The following is a 24,575-nucleotide window of genomic DNA, read 5'->3' as shown; positions in this document are numbered from 1 at the left end:
GTTTTAAATATCCCTCTAATGGTTCAATATCTGGGTCATGTCTGAGTCTGATTCTGGTTTTTTTTTATTTTTTGAAAGTGGTATGTTGCTTTTTTGTGTGTGTAATTTTTTATTAAATGCTAAACATTGTATGTAAAAGAACAGTAGAGACAGATAAATAGTCTTTATGCATAGAAATGCACATGCCTTTCTTCTGTCAAGCCATTATTAGGGGAGGAATCAAATTATTCAATAAGTAAGCTAGATTTCCATTTTCTTATTGCTATTGTTATCCTCAGTGTACCATAAGCTTCCAGTTTCCTGTAACAGCCTGCTATTACCTTGTGTTTAAAGTAGGACTGAGGTATTACAACATTTTACTCATTGTTGCTGTTTTTCCCTCTTCTTTCAGTCACCTCTGCACACCGGCACCACAGAGTAGAGGTCTTTCTCCAGGCTCTTAGTGCCAGGCTCTTAAGGGTGACAGGGGAAATCTTTGTTCTTATCCTGGTCTCCATCATAGGTAGAGCCTGTATATCCAGGTCTTGGATGTAGAGCCTTAGTAGTACAATCACTTTGGTTGACAGTTTGGCATTTTTTCAAAAGGTTAAACATGGAGTTACATATGACCCAGTAATTTAGTGGTATATACTCATGAATATTGAAAACATTTATTCACACAAAAAACTGTGCATGAATGTTCATAGCAGTAGTATTCATAATAGCCAAAATGTAGAAACAACCCAAATATCCATTAGTTGATCAATGAATAAGCAAAATGTGGTGTATCAATGCAAATGAATATTATTTGGCCATAAAAAGGAAGTGAAATACTGATTTATGCTACAACATGAATAAACCTTGGAAGCATAATGCTAAGAGAAAGAAGTCAGTCACAAAAAGCTGCATTTCATGTCCAGAACAAGCAAATGCATAGAGACAGAAAGTAAATTTGTGGTTGCCAGGGGCTTTGGAAAGGGAAAAATACAGGATGACTACTAATAGATTTGGGATTTCTTTTTGAGGTGATAAATATGTTTATAAATTAGTGGTGGTATTTGTATAACTATGAATTTACTAAAAACCAATGAATTGTATATTTTAAAAGAATGGATTTTATGGTATGTGAATTATATCTCGAAGCTGTTTTTAATTTAAAAAAAGATAAGAAGATGTTTGATGTATTTCTAGACTGAAGACAAATCCTTGGGTAGTCACCATTTTGCTTACCTTAGTCCAGTCCCATGGTGACTTATGCATGGTTCTTCTACAGCAATATATTGAAACTTATCACATTTTAATAAATTGTATAAGATTAGTACATTTAAATTACAGTGTTTAACCCAAATTTGTCCTATAAATAAAATGGCATGTAGTTTAAGCTGTGTGAATTCTAAAATACAAGCCAAAAGATTATTATTTAAGTCATACCAATATATTGTTTCATATGTAAGAATAATATGAATTTACTTAAATCTAAATTTTCAGCACAAAGCATTGCTGAAAAATTCTTTCATTACCTTAGTGTTAGGGTAAAATATGTTTACTATATTAACCCACATATAAAATAAAAAGAACATTTTAATTCTTCCAAATTTCTAATGATTTCTGATATGATCATGTTTATGTTCTTAAAAATCATGTTTAAAAAAGAATCTGTTAATTTGGAGGGGCTACTTTAGTGATTCATCATTATATATTGAGCCTGATTGGTAGCTAACATTTAAGTACTATGTTGTGTTCTTGTGAGATATCTTGTTAAGTCCTCGCAGCAGCCCTTTGAGATAGAGAAATCAGAAAACTTACTCAACACCTAATAGCTAAGAAGGAGGAGATAGACTTTGAACCCAAGCAGTCTGTTTTAAATTGGAAGCAGTCTGTGTTTTTTAGCCACTAAGCTATTTTAGCTCCCTCAAAGTAGATTAGGATATTGAATGAAAGGTTCTCAAGATTTGTATGAGTAGCACAGATCACAGTTGAAGTGTAAGCTTGAGTATTACACCAGAGTTGGATATGTGGAGAGGCAGAAAATATATGTCTCAGGGAACAGTACAGACATTATGCAATTCAGAGGACATGAATATAATTCTCATTATTTTCCCCTACCAGTATGAGGTGAAAGCTCCCGTTCCTTCTGCCTGTTTCAGGAATATTTGTAAGCAAATGGCAAAAATGCACGAAGCTATAATTGATCTCCTTCCAGAAGAACAAACACAGGTGAGTAGTAATTTCCAAAACTACTTGTGTAGACATAACATATAATATCTATGCAGAATTGGGCATGGTTAAGTTTAGTTCATGTTCCAATATGATTATCATATTTTAAGTTGTTTTATTGACTAGTAGAACATAGATAAAAATTTATCATTTCAAAGTGTCCCTTGCTCTGACAGCCCAGAGCTGTATCGTAAGCATTTCAAAAATGGGAGTTTTCCATTTGTTCATTATCAGAGGTCCCAGATTCTATTTACATCATTCATTACATTATTAGTTTGAAAATTAGAGTTGGCATTTAGTAATGAATAGCAAAATATATTACTGTGCTTGAAATCCAAGTTGGATATGAGAAGAATTAGTGATGGAGTTAATAAGATTAACACACGTAACTAAATCAATCTTCTTTATCTTTAATATTTGTTACATCAGCTTAAGTGATCTGTAGTAAGTACAAATCAGGAAAAAGAACAAAATCTGGGTGGAGGGAGTCTTTGGCATCTCTTAGCTATTATCACATATCCACCCTCTGTTCCTACTATATTCCCTTACAAAAGTGTTATCACAGAGTTCTCTTCATTTTTCAGTGACACCCTTATCCTACACCTCTTGTTTCTCTTCCTAGAACTTTGAAGTTTTCGGTATTTCCTTTTTCCCCAGTCTTCTTCACCTACCTTAGTTTATTTTCTCTGTACCAGGTGAGCCTAAGTTGTAGAATGATAAAATGTTATAATACAAGCCTAGTTGTATGACTAATGAACTTAACTTTCACTGGAATTTTTGCTATTTAGATAAGTTTATTTCCATTTGCCTTTTAGTTGACTGAATGATGGAAATAGTATTTGAGAGCAGAGGGTAGCCTTCCTAGTCTCTCTTGCCTACACTTGTTCCTTCTGTCTCCTTTCCTACACCACCTCACACTTCCATCCTATGCTAGCTGTTACCGTTTTTCTTCATATTTCCCTAGGTTTTCATTTGTCATTCCAACCTCATGATTAAATATCATCCAGCTCCCTGGGGGCTCACTGAAGACCAAGGGGAAGCCATAAGATATGGAGTTCCCACTAAGGTCTCTCTTTCCTTTTAAATTCTTCCTTTCCAAGCCAGCCTCTTCATTCTACATGTAAGAACCTCCACCTCTGACATTCTGACCTTCTGGATTTGCCATCTAGGTTCTAATGCTAGAGCAAGACTTAGCCAGATCAGGGACCTGGATGTGTAGGTACTTTGTCTTTATCTGCATTATAATTTCAAGGATACTCTTGCCAAATCTGGGCAAATATTAGAGGTTTTATGTCAGTATTGCCACTTGAATATTGTGTGTGATTCCACAAAACTTTCATAGGTGTGTGTTTGTACACACACACATACACACACATATATATCCACCCATAGTAAATGTTATTTCACAAAATCATTTCCACAGACTTACTCTATATAATTTTAGGTCAGATATTTCCCAAAGAAATATTGGATCATTGCATTAAAAATCTGCATACAAGAATAATAAAATAAGTATTTTATTTAAGTGATTTTACTAGAGGTATGAAGATATCTTTGCCTCTATCACTGTGACTTTTTTTTCCTATCAAGTTCCTAGTTAATATATTGCAGAATTCTCCGTGACTTTTTATTCTTTGTATCTGTCATAGTTGTTCCCACTTACATATCCCACAGGAATTCTTCCAAGGTGCAGAAAGGCAGTCTTATTACTAAAAGAAGTACTGCTAAGAAGGGGGAAAAAAAGAGCTTTTATCCAACTAAGGAGAAAAATCATAGTGAAATAGGTATTGAATACTCTCAGAGGAACATTTTAAAAGTATATGCTAAAGCAAAATTTTTGAAAAATACTTTCTCCAAATAATATTGATAATTCAGATACTTACATCTTTTATTTCAGTAGGACTTTAAGAAACAGTTTCATTTATTTTCCAGATGTTATTTTTAAGAATTAATGCAAGTTACAAACTCCACTTGAAAAAGCAATTATCTCACTTAAATGTGATAAATGATGGAGGACCTCAAAATGGGTATGTTTTTAAGCATATTTTTACCGTATACTCCCATATCGGTTTGTTTTAATGATCGGTTTTTATTTTTTATGCTATTCTTTTCTGCTATAATCATACAGGGAACCAAAATTGTAAAATCAGCAACTTTTTGCTTTCTTTCCCCTGTGGGAATGATATCTATCTGTCTCTGTGTATCTTATCTATCTGTCCTCTTTCTATCTTGAAGTGGTTTATAAATGGTCAGTTACTTACCTGACCTTATATAACCACTCTGAGGCTGTGTGGGCTATAGCACTTCCTTAGAGACCCAGTAGTCTTCCCCTATCCATATAGGATGCAAAAGCCTACTTAGTAGCTGTGTGACTATGGAAAAGTCACTCAACCTCTGTGCCTCATTTATATAATGACAAGGATAAATTCTGTCTTAATTCCTTCACAGGTTATTAAAAATGTATATGCACATATATTTTATTGTAAGCTATTGAAGAAACTGTATATATTACTGTTAATATAATACATAAAAGAGAAAACAAGATTTAAAATCAGAAAACTTGAGTTAAGTTCTGGTTCTGTCAGTTACTAGCTGTGTAACTTTGGGCGAATCACTTACCTTCTCTGAGCTTTAAATTTTTTAGATTTAAAAATAGGGATACTGATACAAATTTCTTTACAGGATTTTGGGGAAGAATAAATGTAGATAAAGATAAGGGGAAGAGATTTTACAAAATGTAAAGCAATAATCATTCAGTTACAGCTTAATATCATTTCCTTAGTGTGTTAGCTGTCTCACAGATTTTTAGGAATAAAATTATATTGCCTGTTAAAGGAATTTGAATTCCAGACTTAAATTTCAAATGTATTTTGGGGTCAGAAGTTGGCCCTACCATTTAAAAAGAAGTACACTGAACTGATTTTGCAAAAAACTATTTGGAAACTCCAATCTGTTAAATCTGTCACCAGGCTGGATTTAGGAATTTTATTCAAAAAGACAATATTCTCCTGATTCTTCTCTTTCTTTTTAAATAATTATTTGCTTTCAGAAGTTTCAAAGCCATGGAAAAGTCAAAGGACAAGAACACCAAATACGTCTCATGTAGATTTGCTAACCATTAAATCTCACCACACTCTTCCTGCCACACTTTTTCCCTCTCTCCCCCACCCCACATATTTCCCTTTTGTCACCCATCCATGCTAGCTCTTTAGCTCATTGTTTTCTTTGTTAACATAGCAATTTTGGAGTCAGTCCAACCTCCAGGATTCCCACTGTTACAGACTTACAGATATTATTCTGTTAAAGTCAGTTCATGTCTTTGAATGATTCTTGAAAGATGTGATTCCCCAAAAATTAACCTCTACACTCTAGCCAAGGAGATAAACTACCTGAATAAAGGAATTTTTGTTCTTGTAATTGCTCTAAAAACAAATTTTTTAGATGAAATTCACATAATATTAAAATTCGTTGTTTTATTTTATTTTTATTTTATTTTATTTTATTTTTTGAGTTGGAGTCTCACTCTGTCGCCCAGACTGCAGTGCAGTGGTCGCTCCCGGCCAGCGCAGCCTCAACCTGCTGGGCTCCGGCGATCCTTCTGCCTCAGCCTTCCAAGTAGCCGGAACTACAGGCATGCGCTACCATGCCCAGCTAATTTTTTGATTTATTGTAGAGATGAGGTCTCGCCAAGTTGGCCAGGCGGGTCTTGAACCCGCGGGCTCAGGCAATTCACTCACCTCAGCCTCCCAGGGCACGGGATTACAGGCTGAGCCACCAAGCCAAGTGAGACCCTGTCTTCTAAAAAGTTTGTGTATATATATATATATATATATATATTTTTTTTTTTTTTTAAATACAAAACCTTTTAGAAGACAGGGTCTCCCTCTGTCACCCAGGCTGGAGTGCAGTGGTACAGTCATGACTCACTGCAGCCCTGAACTCCTGGGCTCCAGCAATCATCCTGCCTCAGCCTCCTGAGTAGCTGGGATTACAGGCATGTGTCACAATACCGAGCTAATTTCTTTCTTTTTAGAGATGGGATCTTGCTATGTTACCTAGGTTAGTGTTGAACTCCTGGCCTCAAGTTGAACTCCTCAGTCTCCCAAAGTTCTGGGATTACAGGCATGATCCACTGCACTCAATAAAATTAACTGTTTTGAGGTGAACAATACAGTGGCACTTAGTGCATTCACAATACTGTACAACCACCTCTGTCTACTTCCAAACATTTTCACTACCCCAAAAGAAAATTCTGTACCCATTAGGCAGTTGGTCCCTATTTGTTCCTCTCCCCTTCCTTTAAATTTTCTTTTTAATGTGATTTTCCCTCTATTTTAAGATACTTTAAAAATAGAGGCATATGAAGAGTAAAGAATTTGTATTCTTGCTACCCAGAATCGATCATTATTAACGCTTGTCATTTTCACTTGAAAAAATGCTTATAATTTTAAAATGGCATTTCACATGAAGCTGAAGTACACTTGATACCTCATCTCCAATTCCAATCCCTTTTTCTCCCAACCTTCAGACCCCATTTCCAGTGAATTTGGTCTATGTATTGAGTCATTCTCATTTATTATCACTGTATATATGAAAAATGTATAGCACTGTTTTGCAAATTTAACTTATTTATATGGTATATTGTACATATGCAGCTTCCTTTATTCTACTCAACATTGTTACTGATTTGTCAATGTATGGAATTAGTCCAGTTTTTACTGCTGTCTATAGTGTTTCATCACATGAATCAGCCAAATTGAAATTACCCATTTCCCCTGCAGGTAGATTTCTAAGTCATTACTTTTTTTTCATCACAACCTTGCCATACATGTCCTTATACATGTCTAATAGTATGACTTTTTTAAAGGTATATTCTTACTAGTGAATCAGAGCACATGATTACATGATTACACTCCCACCAGTAGTTTGTGAGTTTGTTTCCCACATCTTGCCAGCATTTGCTGTTAGAGTTCTTAATTGTTGCCAGTCTGATAGGGAATAATGGTAACTTGTTTTGATCTGCATTTCCCTGATGTTTACTATCTTGTCATGTGACTTTTTTCTTATGTTTTTTCCCATTTTTCTCATTTTTTGTTTTGTCTTTTGGACTTTTGTATATGCCTTTGTAGTAATTCATTGTTGGTTACATAAGTTGCAAATATCTGCTTTTCTTTTATGTACTCATATCAAACAAAATTTTTCAACTTTTATGCAAAACATAACTTTTCTGTTTCCTGTATAGACTGTAAATAGTAGTGTTAATTCAACATATTGATATTTTTAAATGGAGATTTTTGTTAACTTAATGTTTTTTAGTGTGATGACTTTGCCTTATAAAGGTTTTGCTCCTTTTTGAGCCATTGCTTTCAGTATCCGTGACTTACTGTATTATCACAAGAAGCATAACTTATAAAATCTTTTTGAAAGATTTTGAAACACCCTGAATTAGATAAGTTTCCAATGAAAAAATGGTTCTCACTAAATTTTGTCATGTGATAAAAGGTGAAACATTAAGTACATAAGTCCAATTGTACTTACAAATTAGACTTTAGTACTAATACTAAGGATGCTCGTGCCACCTTTGCCTAGTACAGCAATCTGTAATGTAGGTGTTCATTAAAATATTGAGGCTGAACTGGATTTCCTCTTCTTTCACAAACTATTATACTAAATCAAAGTCTCCTATTTGCTTCTTCATGGGCCACATCCGTCAAAATATATCTAATCGGACCAGAACCTATTTTTTATGTATGGGGCATTAACATTTCCATTTACCTGTGAGATGCATAAAATACATAAAGCTTAAATCAGATTGAGATCAGACGTTAGAAAAATTACATTCACCTTCATAGGAATGATATACAGTATTTAATTTCAGGTAGTCTATTGGTAAAAACTAAATTAAAAGCAGGAGAAATATATTCTTACTCTGCTAGAAATAAGAGGTTCCTATTCACTTACCCCTTCTCCTCGGTACTGAACCAGTAGAGAAATAGATCGGACTAAGGCCCACTTTGGTACTTTGTAAAGATTAAGATTTGGCTTCCTGCTCTTTCTTGCCTCAATTGAAACCTATCTATCAATTTGGCTTCCTACTCTTTCTTGCCTTAATTGAACCTATCCATTCAGCTAAAGGTGTAAATGCTGAAGACTGACAAGATCAAGAATGAGGGTCCTGTCAGCACACACATCCATTCTAGGCCCTACAGGAACAGCCGTCTTTGTCTCAGTCATTCTAAGCCTCAACTTCTCCATTTGTAAAATGGGGTAATAATAGTATTTATCTTCTAGGGTTATTGTAGAATAAATGTTAAATGAAAGCACTTTAAAACCTATGAGGTGCTGTCTAAATGCTGCTCCTTACCTGCTTTCTTCTGCAATTGTGAAGGCCACTATGGATTGGCTGGTAGGCTTTACATAGATTTGGAATCTTGAGTTTTAGATTTTTTACTTCCAGAAATAACTGGATTGTGAGTGGGAGACACACAGTTTTCCTAACAGTTCGTTCAGTTAAATCATTATGGCCAGGCTTAAGAAAGGTTGGAATAGATAAAATTTCTTATTTTAAATGTACCCAACGCAATATTTCTAAAGTGATACTTTCCTTATGGGCCACTTAAATGTAAGTAGAGGTGTTGCTCCAAGATAACTGGTGGGGTAACAGCCTCTTTTTCTTAGCCTCTGTGCCAGGGAGCAGGCCATGCACTTTGTGTACATTTTCTTATTTCCAACCTTAGAAAACTGTTATTATCATTTTAATTCATGATTGAAACATCATTCAAGTACAGACTGTGCTTCTACATAACATTAGAAGGTGCTTCATTTACTACCAGCATTTATTGTACGCTATTTATAAGGCAAGGATACCTTAAGTAACTGTACCCCAAACCAACTTGTGACTATTAATGTTATATGGAGACCAAGATGAAAGCTTCACAATAAAGAGTCCCACACTATATTGATAAGCTAATAAGAAATTTGAGCTCATTACTTCACAATTACATTTTAATTGTCATATATATATTCAAATGAATCACCCAGGAACCAAACTCCCACACTGGAAAATAATTGTGCATAATGGTCCTTTGGTGTCCTGCTCTGAGGTGTTTTATGGGTATTTTACTGTCTTCCCTGCAGACAGTAATTTTAAAAATTAGGTCTTCCCTTTCACAAGCAGTTACAAATCTGCTGTCCATGTATTAAACACTTCTAATGTACTTATTGTTTTAATCCTCTAACAGTTCTTCATCTTTCAAAATTTTTTCTGGACCTCAGAATATAACTGCATTTAAAAAAAATGAAACTCCAGTTGAACAAATTAGTAACCAAATCAGCACTTTTTATGACATTTTTTAAAAGTCATGTTTCATCTTTTTTAATGAATCCAGGGTAAATAATTCCTATTTATTCTTAAATAGTTCAGTGTCTAAAGGAAATGTTCTTTCAGATATGTAGCTCAGTACTCAAAAGTGCAGTTCTTTTCTTTTTCATCATGTTATTATGTGTGTCAAGTTTTATATCCGGTAGCATTTACATACATGAATACCAGCCTCCATTTAACTTCTTAGGTGGTACTTAGGAAACCTGGCCTATCTTTTCCTTGACTTTTCTATTCTATGTATACTTTAGTGCTTACCAAAAATACTTTTGTTTAACCCGTTATTTTCTCTGCATTTTAATTCATGCTGTTTTAAGATTAATCTGGTTTTACTGGACAAAATTTATTAAGAAACTGACTCTAACATGTATTGATTGTGTTCCTTTTCCAAATATTTATTATTGAAATAAAGCATTAGATAGCCTACCAATATGATAGCAGGAATCTTAAGAGAACCGTGTTGCCATTTGGTCCCTAGGAAATATGAGTTTTCAGTAATACTTAAATAGACTTTAGAATAGGACTTTGACTCTGTGATCATTGCCACTTTAAATATCTGAATAAAAAGTTTGATATTTAAAAATAATTTTCTCTTCAATGTTTAGGTTGGTCACAGCAGATGTAGCTTTTTACACTGGAAATCTTCAAGCCTTAAAGGGCCTTAAAGATTTGGACCTAAATATGGCCGAGATCTGGGAACAGAAGAGGTGATATCATACTGGAAAACTGGGGAGCTCATCTGACCACGGGATGTGTGTTTATGAAGAAATTTTGGATGCCTATGATTTGAGAACTGAACCTGGAACCCAAAGTGAACTGGGGTGGGGGAAGGGGAACAGTAATGTATCAGTGTTGGGAAACTGGATTCAGTGGGATCTATGAGGAATGCCATTTTTGTGCATCCTTCAGTGAGGAGTAACTGATCAGGTGTCTATAACATTTTTCATTCTCTCTGGAAACAGACTCAGGTTTCTTTGGACCAAATCCAAAAGAACACATAGCTGTAACACAGCTGTAGCTGACTAGAATGCTCTGTATACTTTATATTAAAAAATGCTTTGCATTTCTTCAGTGCAATGAAATTCATATGGTGTCCCACCTTATTTAATGATGGTACAATTTAAAATATTGAAATCTTAAGTCAACCTCTGTAGGAAGTTTTCTCTATGAAAGTAAAGCGTTGGAAAAATTATTTTTTTACAGATCTTTCTATAAAAAAATAAACATCTTTTGATTGCTTGGATTTAGGAATTCAATTTTTGTTTAGTGACCAATGTCAAGTTTAGGTTTTGTGTATTGTGTATTTAATATTTCTACTACCACCATATGTCGACTGGGTAAAGCCTTCCAGGGCTGTCTATATAAATACTTGAAAGGCTGATTACAAGTAATAATTAAAGAATAAGATACTGGCATTTATTTATGCAACTAATTTAAATACATTTAAGAAGTGGTATACAAAAGGCTACAGTTTAATATCTGCATTTTTATAAAACTACCTACGAAGGGTTTGGGGTGGCATTTTCCCCCTTTTTATTTCTAGCAGAGGTGAGACTACGCATTCATATAATCTGCCTACTTTTGAGTTTTCATTTTAACATTTAGATCACATGGAGTATGGCCCCCTTGGATTCTTATTTTTAAGTTGCTTTTGATGTGCATAAGGGTTGTTCGCCAGACCAGGGAGAAACAGAACTTTGAAAACATAGGCTGCTGTGTTGGGGCCACAGGTGACAAGTTAAAGATTTTTATAAAACCCTCCCTTCAAAATTAGAATCAGGAGCACTCTAAAATGAAAGTGCCTGTGACTCACCTCACACCAAGAATCTTGCCTAACCCTGTCAGAGTGCCTAATCTTGTGGTGATTATGTACAGTGAAATAGTCTTATTTTGTGCTCTTTGGGTTTTCTTAAAGGAAAGCTTGTTTTCTTTCCTTTTTCATTACAGAGGTATGTCGTTGGTTCTTAAACTGTCTAAAATAAAGCTATAAAAAATAACCAGACTTTAAAAGGCAACTTTTTTTTAATAGTATACTGTGAACTTAAACAGCCTACTCAAACAAGTATGGACGAATTAGAAAATGCAATTGATTCTTAGAGAAAAAGGCATAAATTAAACTACCAGAATTGACTAGAAAGGTTATTAGTGAACATTTTTCAAAGATAAACAAGGTACAGGAAGTGAAGCTTTAGGGAAAAGGAACTTTTTATGACGTTATACCCCTAACCTACTATACAAAAGTACAAGGATGTGAAAGAAATGTCCTCCTTCTGCCTACTATCCCCTTTAGCTGGGAAAAGAAATGCCACTTTGTTTCAGTAAATGGAGAGTCTGTAGAAAGCGTGGCAGGCATCCCAGTTTTAGAACTAGATGAAAGGTACTTAATATCTTCACGTTTAATTCCTATGGAAATAATGATGTGGTTAAGAAATGCCCAAAAATTGACTTGCTAGGTAACTAGCTAGAGAGTACCTAAATATTCAGAAAGCAAATTGTCTAACTTATATAGTCACTGTTCAGCAAGAGTAAAATCACTTTATTTCACCATTTCATAGTTAGCATTATAAAGCACAAGCATACACAAGTATTGCTTCACCGCTTTATTTTTGAAATCACAAGCAATTCAAAGTGACCAACATTGAGAGGCTTCTGTTTAAAGTTCTTCCAGCAAAGCTGCCCTAGTTTTAACATTAAACAATATTGCACTTTAAGATGAACTAACTTTCAGGATTCTCTTCAAAGAAGGAAAGTATTGCTCCACCTGTGCTTTTCTTAGACTAAAAGCATCTGTGGAAAAGCCTACTTTAAAACTCAGCCCTGCAGGGTACAGTAACATAGTAAAGTACCTGCCTATTTTAGAATCCTAGAGAACATTTCATTGTAGGAAATGATTTAGCCCATAACTAGCATAAAGTGTCCACAATACTTTTCATTTCAGTGGTCCAAGATGCGAAGGTTTCCAGATACAATCTTGTTCTCTAATACTGCTCCAGGTGGGATGTCAATTCTATCACCATGGTTTGCAATGATGATAACCGTTCCCTAAGTGACAGGGAAAACAAAATGCAAAAGTGTATTTGCAACTACAACTGAAATGCAATTTGTTTATCTTACAATTACCAAGTTTATGTACAACTCTTTTTATAGTGGAGTAATTGTATTTATAAACAATATTAAACATGAAAAACAAAAAAACATGTTAAGGAAAATTGTAATGTGTCCTTCTGTAACCATCCTGGCAGTAGTTCTAGGGTGCCAAGATGGGGAAGTGGACCCAGTGCCACGGCATAACTAGTGCGTTTAAAGGCCTACTTGCAGGGCCACCAACATTATCCAAACTTCAGAAAGAAATTAAAAGGTGCTTGGTTTATAGTTACATGTAGTTGTTGTTGTTTTTTGTTTTTTTTTTCAAGTTTTACTGACTTTTCATATCTTAAAGTGAGTCTTTAGGCAGTATCAGCAATAAAGTTCAATATATGTATTTTTTGTTTTAGCAAGTTCTTTAAGTAGCTTTAATGGGAAGAATTCATGAAATCTGATTTATGGAGTTTTTAAAAAGTTACTTCATTAGGAAAAAGCTGTCGTATCTTTAGTTGTGAGCTTTAATACTTATACCCCTATTTCACTCCTATTCCTTAGGCGAGGCTGGAATAATACTCATCAAAGCACCCAAGTACTACAATAATATAAACGAACATCTTTATACTGATGACAACAGAGTTCTTTAACAGGAATAGATTACATATTCAGTATAAATGAAGTTGTCATTTTTTCCACTTTCATTCAAATAGTCATATTTAGTGAGCTAGTGCTAAGAGTGATCCTATTTTAAAGATTGTCTCATTTCAATAAAATAGTACCAGTTCAATTACTAATCAGTGTTTGCTTTCATTTGAATGCTATTTACATGAAATTCCTATATGCAATTATGCTTATGTGTTAACTAGGTTGTATATCAGTGGAAGACAATACTAAACACTGTTGCAACCTATTTGATGTCTGTATCCACTCATTTAAAAAATGTATTTATCTCATCAACTTCTAGACTAGACCAGAAAATGAGACCTGTTTCATAAAGCTATAAGAATGCAATTTCAGGCAGGCATAGTGTCTCACACAAAGTAATCCCAGCACTTTGGGAGGCCAAGACCACGAGTTCCAGACCGGCCTACACAACATAGCAAGACTCTCACCTCTACAAAAAAAATGGCCAGGCATGGTGTCACATGCCTGAAGTCCTAACTGCTTGTGAGACTGAGGCAAGAGGATCACTTGCGCCCAGGAGGTTGAGGTTGTGGTGAGCTGTAATCATACCACTGTACTCCAGCCTGGGCAACAGTGCAAGACCCTGCCTTTTAAAAAAAAAAAAAGGAAGTATAATTTTCTTTATAACAATATACCTTTAATGAAACATTCTTGCCAAATGTCACATCTCCTGAGACTGTGAGGTGATCCAATTCAAGCATATCTGGTATACTTTCAAATCTTCTTAGATAATCTTGAACCTTTAGAGAAAAGTAGAAACAAAAACTGTTTCCAAAGTGTGTTCACAGACAATAGGAATTATATTAACAAAAGAAAGTTTAAACTATAAAACATTTTATGGCCAAGCTCAGGTCTTCTATGAGAAGCACCTACTTAATCACTCACTACATGCTGCTAGATCCTATGTAGGAAAGATTGGGAGACAGAAACACTGTCCCTACAAGTAAACAATTTAGAATATAGTTGAACAGATCAGAAATTAAAAAAAAGATAACCAACCAACATACTAAGAGCCAGATGAATAGTTCACATAATCTGGATTTAGGTGGAAAAAGAGGGAGAGTTCATCATGGTTTGAAGCAGGCTATACTGGAGCTGGGCTTAGGGGATGGTAAATTCAGAAAGAGGAGGAGCATGTTTTAGGAAGGGCAGTGGCACAACTATCTTTGCCTCTTATTTCCTTACAGATTTACAAGTACTAGAGATTGTCTTTATGATCTTTTTCCTGTTTTACTAAGCAAATAGAAGCAATCAGAAAACTTCCACTGGCTTCCATCCACCACCCCATCATGTCCCCTAAGGCCACTGGAATTGGACTTCTATTTCTACTTAAAGGCAACCTCTTCATTTGTGCATTAGATCCCTTCTTATGACCTGTGTAAGGAAATTGTTCCAGCAATTCTCTGTCTTCCATCCCCCCCCTTAACTGCATCAATTCCCAATGTATAAATATGCTGTAAATTCTCCCATATTAAAAGTAACTCTCAAATCTTATATTCCTTCCTACCGAGGGCCCATTTCTCTGTTTCTTTTTTTTTTCTTGAGTCGAAGTCCTGCTCCATCGCCCAGGCTGGGGGGCAGTGGCACACTCCCGGCCACTGCAGCCTCGACCTGCTGGGCTACGGTGATCCTTCCGCCTCAGCCTTCCAAGTAGCTGGAACTACAGTTGCGCACTACCACCCCAGCTAACTTTTTATTGTAGAGATGAGGTCTCGCCAAGCTGCCCGGGCTGGTCTCAAACTCATGGGCTCAGGCAATCCACTCGCCTCCACCTCCCAGAGTGCCAGGATTACAGGCTTAAGGCAAAGCCCTTGAGTGAGTCTCCTAGTTCCTATCTCCAGTTCATCTTCTCCCATTCTCTTAAATCTATGCCTCTCAGACTTCAAAACCTCCATATTAATAAATCTAATGGTGAATTCTCATTTATCTTACTTGAATCAAGCAGCAGCATTTGACACATGACCTTACCCTCTTCCTTGAAATGTTTTCTTCATTTGACATTCAGGACACATGCATTCATAGTTTTTAATTCCTCATCTGTAGTCCACACATCCACACTAGGTGGCAGTAAACCATGCCCAGGGCTGAAATAGACTTGGATGGCCTAACACGATCCCATAGACCAACCACAAAGGCTTACTCTGCCACATTTCATTAGCCTTTATAACATGACTGAATTTTTTGAATTTCACTTATCATGCTAGGGTGAGGATTTGTTTTACACAGGTCCTCAAATGACGTTTCATGCAATGTTTTTCCATTATAATGTTGATGAGGGGGAAAAAAATGAATTCCAGGCCAGGGCCACTATCTGAGTTTTCTCCAGTTATTCTGGTTTCTTCCCACATCTCAATGATGTACATGGCTAGGTTAACTGGTTCATCTAAAATGGTCCCAGTCTGAGTGACTGAGTGTGTGTGTGTGAGTGTGTGTCCTACAGTGGGATGGGATGGGATGGGTCCTGTCCAGGGTTGGTTCCACTTCGTGGCCTGAGCTGCCACCAAAGACACTGAACTGGAATAAGTAAGTCATTACCTTTTTATTAATTTTTCTTAAATATGTGCATAACTCATGTTTATTTCAAGTTTAATATAGAGGTGTTTTGGTCTTTATTTAGATGTTTTTGGTTATGTTGCTTTGTGATGTTTTTGTGACCAGAAATAAGCCGTAGGAACTTAACTCTTGTTTACATAAATGAGCCTATTGTAAAATTAGTTTTGTTATATGTTGTTTTGTTTAAGGTGACAGTTTCCCAGAACCTATTGATGATCCTGAGGACTTACTGTACTTACTGTCCCTGCTGCTTGGAATACTTCTCGCCCAAATACCCACGTGTCAGACACACTCAACTTCTCAGTGAGGCCATCTGTAGCCACCCAATGGAAAATTTCATGAACACCAGCCCACCCACATATTCTCTATTCTCTATTCCCGCTTTATGTTTCTCCGTAGCATTTCCCATCACTTGGCATACTATGCATTTGACTTATTTGCTTATGGTCATCCTTTACTCGCTAGAATGCGAGGTCCATGAAGACAAGGATTGAGTCTGTTTTATTTACTGCTAAATTCCTAGCACCTAGAACACTGTCTGGCACACAGCCGGAACTCAATAACTGTTTGTTAGACCATTCTCCGACTGATGAAAGCGGAACTGGTCTTGGAAAAGACATAAGGCGAGAAGTGCCAGAATGTAAAAATTATTTTCTATTCTCTGTAGTCATCACACTTCGAACACAAAGTACACCTGTCTCCTGCGGTCGATTCTCACGAAAAGACACCAGCAGCAGAGACTAAGCCGTCTGCGATTCCCGTGTGTGTCGGCATCTCTAGTGAGGCCTCTGAGAACTGAGGGTCCCCATGGTTCGAGCCACATACCTTTGTAAAAGAGCTGCCTAGCTTGACCAAGGGCACTGTAGGAAACTCCCGCTTTTCGCTCATCGTCAGAGAGCCCGCCTCAAGGCTGTAGAGGTTCGACATCACGAGCAAGAGGTCTGAGGTGGTCTTGACCGGCAGAAACCGGCTCCGCGGAACATTGATACCCAGAGAATTCTCAAAGCTTTTAATGGCAGCGCCTACTGCGGTTTCTAACTGAATGACATTCAAGCCTCCATCCAAAGTCTGTAAGAAATGGCAGGGGGAGAGTGGAGAGCAGAGGTGTTAGGCACCTACAATTTGGTGTGGGGCAGCTAATATGTGGAACGTGGCTTAAGAGAGACAATGAGGAAACAGAATTCCGAGAACTGGCATTTCTCGGGAACCTGCCATATGCCAAACTTTTACATACATGATCTTTTTTCAGTCTCACAACTCTTATTATTTCCATCGTATAATACAGAACCAGAGATTCAGAACACTCATGCAAACTACCCACGGCCAAATGACCTATGAGTGTCAAAGCAACAGCTAAGACTGAAGTACGGCCTTCACGTCGGAGCCTCGTGCTTTTCCCATTACCAAAGCCCAGGGTCAAATAATGGGCACCACAACTTGGCACACTATAGGGGTGTGCCTCTAATAGAGGGCAAACTCTAGAAGACAGGGCTAGCAGCTGGAGAGTCTAAGAAGGCAAAAAGGAATAACCAATGGGATAGATGGGGCAGAGGGAGCAGGTAGTAAGGTCTGTGGGGCCTACTATGACCTTAGGAACCAGCAGGCCCAGTGGGCCACTACCTTGGCTTACCTTTGGATTCACAATGATTTCCATGTCAATGGCATTCTGCTCTTGCAGCCTTTTAACTGCTGCAAGAGAAACCCATAGGTTGTTTGTGTTAAATATTTTGAATTTTGATACAGACTTGAATTCATCAACATGTGCTTTTGGCACTTGTGCGATTTCCACCAGTCTCAGTTTGCCTTCATATTGAGTGAGTGTCCCACCCTAGAAAGGCAGAAAATAGTGAGTGCCTCCATGTCTTTCCCCATCATAACATCCTATATTGTTTATGGCCTATGAATTTCATAGAAAATACACTGATGATATACTCTTCCAGAACACAAAGCAACATTTTTGAAGGTAGAACCAAAGAATATAATTCAGGTTGTCTGTATACATGTCCATATATTCACCATCTTGTCCATAATAAAAGCCCTGGGAGGACATGAGGGTCTTCCTCACTTTTCTAAGGTGTGCTAACAGTAACAGCCATTCCTTTTCCCAAACCACTGTCACTAAACAGTCCTACCACCTCAGGCCCTCTTCTGACAGGTTCTAGAACAGGGGAAGAAAGGGGAGACAGACGCACAAGGAGATGAGATATAGCCCCTGAGTGGCCTCAGGCTGGAGATGTTCTTACAGCTACCAGTCCACGGCTATGTAGGAAGAGAGGGGCATTCACTCCTGTGAGGAGGACGTATGCAAAAGGCATAGAATCCAGGCCAGGGATTGGCCATTCACAGACTGTCTACTTTCTTACTTGAGGGTAAGCTGTAAAAGCTTGTGTGCTCTTTTATCAAAAGCCAAGTGTCATGACAAGCTTATATAAATTAGTCTCTTGCACCAAATCAAGTGCATTTTTCAAGTACAGAGATACTACAGTTGATAACATTAAAAATACATAAAAGAGACAATGAAATAGAAACACTTAAGTGCCAAACTAGACAATTAAAGGTTTGAATAAACTTATTGAAAGGGTTTCACGTGTTTCAGATTTATCTCATAAATATATGCGGAACTGTTTTCAATTAAAATTACTGATAGATTATCCAAACATTAAAGAATATTTCAATACTATTAATTCTGGATTTATGATACACACTATCATGTCAAACAGAACTGAAGGTACTCCACTCTTGATATTTTTGCCTTTTATTTACTTATTTTTTGGTTGGAGTCTCACTCTGTTGGCACACTCATGGCCACCACAGCATTGACCTGCTGGACTAAGGCAATCCTTCCACCTCTGTCTTCCAAGTAGCTGGAACTACAGGCATGCACCACCACGCCTGGCTAATTTTTTTTTTTAATTGTAGAGATGAGGTCTCACCAAGTTGCCCAGGCTGGTCTTGACCCCATGGGCTCCAGTAATCCTCTCACCTCGGCCTCCCAAAGTGCTGGGATTATAGGTGTGAGCCACCACGCCCAGCGAATATCATCTTTTTTACAATGATATCAAATGGAAAAATGTGTTGTTTAAAATGGAAACTTTAAAAAAGAAGCTTTGCCGGGCTCGGTGGCTCAGCCTGTAATCCCATGCCTTTGGGAGGCTGAGGTGAGTGGATTGCCTGAGCCTGCGGGTTCGAGACCTGCCTGGGCAGCGAGACCTCATCTCTACAATAAATCAAAAAATCAGCCGGGTGTGGTAGCGTGCGCCTGTAATTCTGGCTACTCGGAAGGCTGAGGCGGAAGATCGCCGGAGCCCAGCGGGTCGAGCCTTGCAGTGGCCGGGAGTGGCCATTGCACTCCAGTCTGGGCGACAGAGTGAGACTCCAACTCAAAAAAAAAAAAAATTAAAAAGAAGCTTTAACTAAATAATCTATGAAATGTGTAATTATGAATCCCCAAACTGCCTCCTCTCAATATTTACCTTTACATCTGCACGCGTTTTATTTGTGACTTCCATGACAAATTCACAGCGTTTTCCATTAGGTGGGTTCATTAGATGATTGAGAATATAAAGATCCACTGTGGCACCCAAATTATCTATGTTAGACACAAAAATATACTCTTTGCCTTCTCCTATAAAGGTATCAAGCAAACCAGAGTTGTAGAAGCTGGCGTAGATATCACCATGACCTGGAGGGTACCAAGCTTCGGTATTTTCCCCTGAGTAAGATACATCCTTTGCTATAGGAAGTAAAGATTCTTTATTAATCCTCGGGTACCTTAAAAAAAAAAAAAAGTTCTTTTTCAATATTGACTCTGTAGAGCATTCCAGACCTTCAAGGAAAATAAGGCATTAAAGATAAATAAAATCTCACTTCTTTCAGAGTCTATCATTAGTAAGTAATTATAGGTGAATTTAAGAAAATATCACATTATCTGTGTAAATTCTAAAATTTATTTGGTTGTGGGATTGTTCTTTTCCCTGAAAACCAATCTGAGAAAAGCTGCCCATTTTTACAAACAGATATATTTGGGGTAGTTCTCTTTCTTTCCTAGAAAGTCAGCAGCAGGTTAGCATTCCAGGATGTCTTCTTCCCACCACTAGTGAGAATACAGATAAGGCTGGCTATGGGAGAAAAAAACCAGAACTAGAACTGCAATAGGATGAAGTCAAACCAGAAAATGGAGGCAAAGCTTCTGTGATGTAAGAAAGGAACCATGGGAAAACAAATTTACAAATATAACCAAGCAAATGGTAAAATTTTAGAAATGTGCCTTCTGTAGAAGTTCATGTAGACTGATGTCCCTTCTTAAAAGCCTTATTTCCCCAGTTGCCTGGACTTCATTCAAAGTTCATCATCTGAATTCCTTTTTCCTCACTCTGCCTTCTCCAAAGTAGAAGATTTTTTCTCTAGAATTTATTAAATTATCCCCAAGCCTATTCAGGATGTTGAAGAAATTCCTTCCCATATAAAAGAAGGTTATCAATATGGCAGGATATAGAAAGATTTTCACAGACCCACTTGGAAACCAAATATTCCCTCAGAATGCAAAGACCTAAGCTATCCTCAAATATTCTAGACATGGAACAGAATCACAAGCTGATTGCCTTCTAAACATTGGAAGTTACAGAACCAAAGAGTGATTATAATAATCACATATCTATTACCAAATGTTCAGCTTCTAAAGACATCAAACACTTGCAAACATTAATCCTTGACACATGAATATCTTGAGACTCCTCTGTTATAAACAAGACAAGTCCTTTCCCAGGAGTAACACACCCAGAGTAAATTTTTATTCCTTGTACCTGCTTTGATTAAAAGTGTAGATTTTCACACGACAATGATTGTACTTCTGTAGTATTTTTTTGGTATCTTCATCCGTGTTAAAAGAGTTCATTAAAACAAGAGGAACATCTGTATTGTAGGTTTTATTCAAATGCTAGGGAGGAAGATAACATTCGGATTACCCAGACTTACTTTTCTTTTGCTTACAAATGTAAAGTTAATTCTTAACAGTTAATGACAAAATGTCTATGACATCATCTATATATATGGCTAAATGTGTAGATTTGACATAAATGCTTAGTGTGAGCCAGACATGTTGCTAGCAATTCACCACATACCTGCTCATTTAAACACAACTCTTGAAGACAGAAACTACTGCCTGCATTTTATGGATAACTAAACTGAGGCCCAGATAAGTGACAGGGTAATGGCAGAAGCAAGACCACCCCCCTGCCTGCCCCACAGATTCAAGCTGTGTGCACAGCCCCAGTGCTGTGTGGCTTTCCTGGGCAAGTGCTGATTAAGCATTTACTCTTATGTTCAGAGCTCTGTAAGGATGAAAGCAGAAATGTTTCAAAGACATGACTCCCCATTCTCAGGATTAATGGTCAAGAATTCTGAATCACACCACAAGTGAAATCTTTTCAATCTTTCAGAGGAACAAAGAGGCAGCACAGAATGGGAAGGAAACTAGGCCTTAGAAGTCAGATTGCCCTATGTTCAAATGGTGATTCTGTACTTCCTAACTAAGCTAGGGAACCTTGGGCAAGTAACTCAACCTCTACATGCCTTAGCTTCCTCATCTGTAAAATAAGGATGATAGCAGTACTTACCTTACAGAGTTGTTAAGAGGAACAAATGAGTCAATTAATGTAAAGAGGTTAAAATAACACTTGGAGCCATAAGTGCTAGATAAATGTTAGCCATAGCTACTGCTGGTATTATGATTATAGTTGCCAGCACTATAATAGACAATAGGGATAAAAAGGTGAAAAAGATAGGGTCACTGCCCCTGAAAGAGCTTATAGTCTATGATTAATGACTTGGTCTCTTAAGAGAGAAGTCAAAAACAGTTCTTAGCATCCATGGCATCCAACCCAATACGTGACATTCTCCCCACCTTCCCAAGAGGGGGTTAATAAAGCCAGATCATCCCAGCCTCGATGAAGGTTGCCACTAGAAAAGGGGTGGAAGGGTGGGGAGATCAAAGGAGTGTCTGACCAGTTCCAGAGATTTCAGCCACCACAAATGCCATTTAAGATCAAAAGCTTTTACATCGCCCTAAGGAACGCTGAACCTTTTTTTAAAGCACTAATAAAGAGACTAAAGATAGCAAGCTCTTTGATTAGCTCAAATTCGTATCTGCTACATTTTATAATACAACATTTATGATAACCTAAAAACTATTTTAGTATCTCTGGAGAAAGGCTAAATGTTACTCACTTCAATTTGCTGAACAGTCAGATCCAAAAAGGTATTCTCATTCCTCACACCAATCAGACTTTTAGGGCCTTTGCAGCCCATACTGGTTCCCAAACCACCATTGAGTTTCACCACCACTAACTTGTTCAACACAGAAGATATATTATCAGGCAGCCCCCTGGCCTTTATCTTTTCATAGGGTTGAATCTGAAATAAAAATCAATATATAGGAGTAAATCAAACAGCTATATGAGAAGTTATAGCATTATCAATCCCAGGGTTATTGCCATGCTTCCTTAAAAGAGTTTTGGTTTCTCTATGGAACGTTTCAACTGAATTTCCTGTAATACCATGGGTCCTTCTGGTTCAAAATCAAGTACTTGAAGGTAATGTCCCTTGCACACAGTTCAGTGAATCATTTACATGGACGATGGAGCAGAAGAAGGGGAAAAAGTTGTAGTCTACAAATACTGTCTGGTTGGTAAGAACATTCAAGTCTCTTGGACTAACTTCAGAAATTCACAATTTCCAATTGGCATCAACGTAGCAAATGTGATACATAAAACTCAGTAAGTCTAAATAGTTCTGGTGTGCTATGAATCTACTTCAATTCTGGAGAAGTATACATAAAATTACATTATTTCTTGTACCACAGGAGACAAAAAACAAAACACAACTCGATCAGTGCCATTCTCTATTCAGTCATAAGCTTGTCCTTCAGAGGAAGGCGACACAGGTTTCTTATTGCACTTCTATGTATGTACAAGGACAGGATTCTTTCCTCAAGCATTTAATTTTGGGGTGTCACTGTATAAAAGTCCATACTAAAATTAAGTATTGTCATTGTTCCTGGAAGGAGGGAGAAAGCAAGAGTGCAGGCTGGAGAAAATGCCAGCTTAGACTGCTCCTGAGCAGCCTCATACTGGGGGGGGGAGGGGGGGCGGGGAGACGGACCAAAAAAATGTATACTTTTGGTTCACATAATCAGAAGTGTCTGGATGCTCACGGTAACCACTTTGAGCATCTTTGGCAACTGCAGAAGTTAACTGTGACTTGTAGTCATCTTTTGTTATCAGTATATATTGGGTATTACAATTTTAATACAGGTTTTCCTTTCTTAAAATGTGTATGCATTTTTTGGCACTCTCTGTATATTTCTGTGAGCAGAGACTCTTAATCTTTTCTTTCTCCCTTAAGGAAAGGGAAACTAACACAACTTGCAGCAGAGGCCCAGATTCTATTGTTTAAAGCAGAGGCACAAGCAAGTCTAAACATTTTATAAGAAAAACAAAAACAAAAGATCACAATATAATTTCTATCCATTTGTGTGACATCTTTATTGTTATTTTGCTTTAGTGGAACAGGTCCTCAAAAGCACTCTTCAGTTACATCACGGTGTGGGATAGATAACATATGCATGGACTGATAAGGTTAAATCACCCAGTACGTGCCCTGTGGATGTTAGCTGTTACTTGTTCTGCTACCTGTAGGGGTGTGTGTCATGAGTGATGTTTGTGATTGGGAAGGAACTTGATGGGCTCATAATCCAGTGATCTAGGTCAATGGAGGCAAAAATTCCTTTATGCTTGGTCAGACAAATGCACATACCTGTATCATATAGATTCCTGGCCATACAATTCTTGCTGTTAACAGCTCTTTCAAAAACCAAAAAGCTAGTCTGTGGCTCTTAACTCACCTATCCTGCAATATACCATATTAACTGCCAAGTGCAGATTAACACACTTTCTTGCTTAATGATGTAAATATTGAGGAACATAAAGCACTCTTCTCTAAGACTTTACTAGTTGTTGCCCCAATTATCACTCATTCTGCATTATTTCCTCATGTGGTAGGATTGTCAATCTTCCTGGTGATGCTAGGTAGCCTTCTGCAGCTGTTCATATTCATGAACCAAAAGAAAGGCTGGTGACAGAAAAGATAGGAGGAGGGGGCAGGCCTGTGGACATTCCAGGGGGTGCTACCCAAATACTGAGATGCTAACTGCCATGGACAAGGAGGACGGGAAGGTAGAAAAGACCACAGATCTTAAAAATCAAGAGACTGCTATTCTTAGTGTGAGCCATTTTGCCAAGCAATTCACCATATACCTGCTCATTTAATCACAACCCTTGAAGACAGAAATTACTGCCTGCGTTTTATGGATAACTAAACTGAGGCCCAGATAAGTGGCAGGGTAATGGCAGAAGCAGGACCACCCTCCTGCCTGCCCTACAGACTCAAACTGTGTGCACAGCCCCAGTGCTGTGTGGTCTTCCTGGGCAAGTGCCACACTGGTCGCTTCCCTGCAACACCTAGTCCAAGTGAGGGCAGCCTACGGGAATAGGGGTGATAACAACTTGACCCCCAAACATACAAAGCACCCACGCACCCATGGCCCAGTTGACATTCCTTGAAGGATGTTTTGACTCTACTGCCATGAACACCAGCATTTCAAAGAAACTAGTAATACTGCTTAAGA

The 24,575-nt window shown here is 37.5% G+C and overlaps 2 protein-coding genes across 4 annotated transcripts in view; one reads left to right on the top strand and one right to left on the bottom strand.

Annotated features, from left to right (window-relative positions):
- The first annotated feature begins 2,055 nt into the window (after positions 1 to 2,055).
- On the top strand, positions 2,056 to 11,576 carry LOC103249299 (vacuolar protein sorting-associated protein 54-like). The gene is made up of 3 exons (XM_008047939.1): positions 2,056 to 2,196; positions 4,129 to 4,223; positions 10,180 to 11,576. Exons 1-3 carry the CDS (start codon positions 2,056 to 2,058, stop codon positions 10,283 to 10,285), a joined length of 342 nt encoding a protein of 113 aa, XP_008046130.1. The 3' UTR covers positions 10,286 to 11,576.
- Positions 11,577 to 12,159: 583 nt separating this feature from the next.
- Positions 12,160 to 24,575, bottom strand: part of UGP2 (UDP-glucose pyrophosphorylase 2) — a 68,385-nt gene continuing 55,969 nt past the window's right edge. For all 3 annotated transcript variants that reach the window (XM_008047938.1, XM_021707498.1, XM_021707497.1), the window contains exons 4-10: positions 22,118 to 22,303; positions 20,695 to 20,828; positions 19,366 to 19,663; positions 17,523 to 17,720; positions 16,718 to 16,960; positions 13,975 to 14,079; positions 12,160 to 12,616 (exon numbers count right to left, since the gene is read on the bottom strand). In XM_008047938.1, coding sequence (XP_008046129.1) covers positions 12,509 to 12,616; positions 13,975 to 14,079; positions 16,718 to 16,960; positions 17,523 to 17,720; positions 19,366 to 19,663; positions 20,695 to 20,828; positions 22,118 to 22,303 — 1,272 coding nt within the window. In that variant the 3' untranslated portion in view covers positions 12,160 to 12,508. The remainder of the gene's footprint in view (positions 12,617 to 13,974; positions 14,080 to 16,717; positions 16,961 to 17,522; positions 17,721 to 19,365; positions 19,664 to 20,694; positions 20,829 to 22,117; positions 22,304 to 24,575) is intronic.

The sequence above is a fragment of the Carlito syrichta genome, unplaced genomic scaffold, assembly GCF_000164805.1.
Source record: "Carlito syrichta isolate Samal-C Ts95f unplaced genomic scaffold, Tarsius_syrichta-2.0.1 Scaffold118745, whole genome shotgun sequence".
Lineage (NCBI taxonomy): Eukaryota > Metazoa > Chordata > Mammalia > Primates > Tarsiidae > Carlito > Carlito syrichta.
Note: the sequence above shows the minus strand (reverse complement) of the source record. Positions and strands in the feature narration are given on the sequence as shown.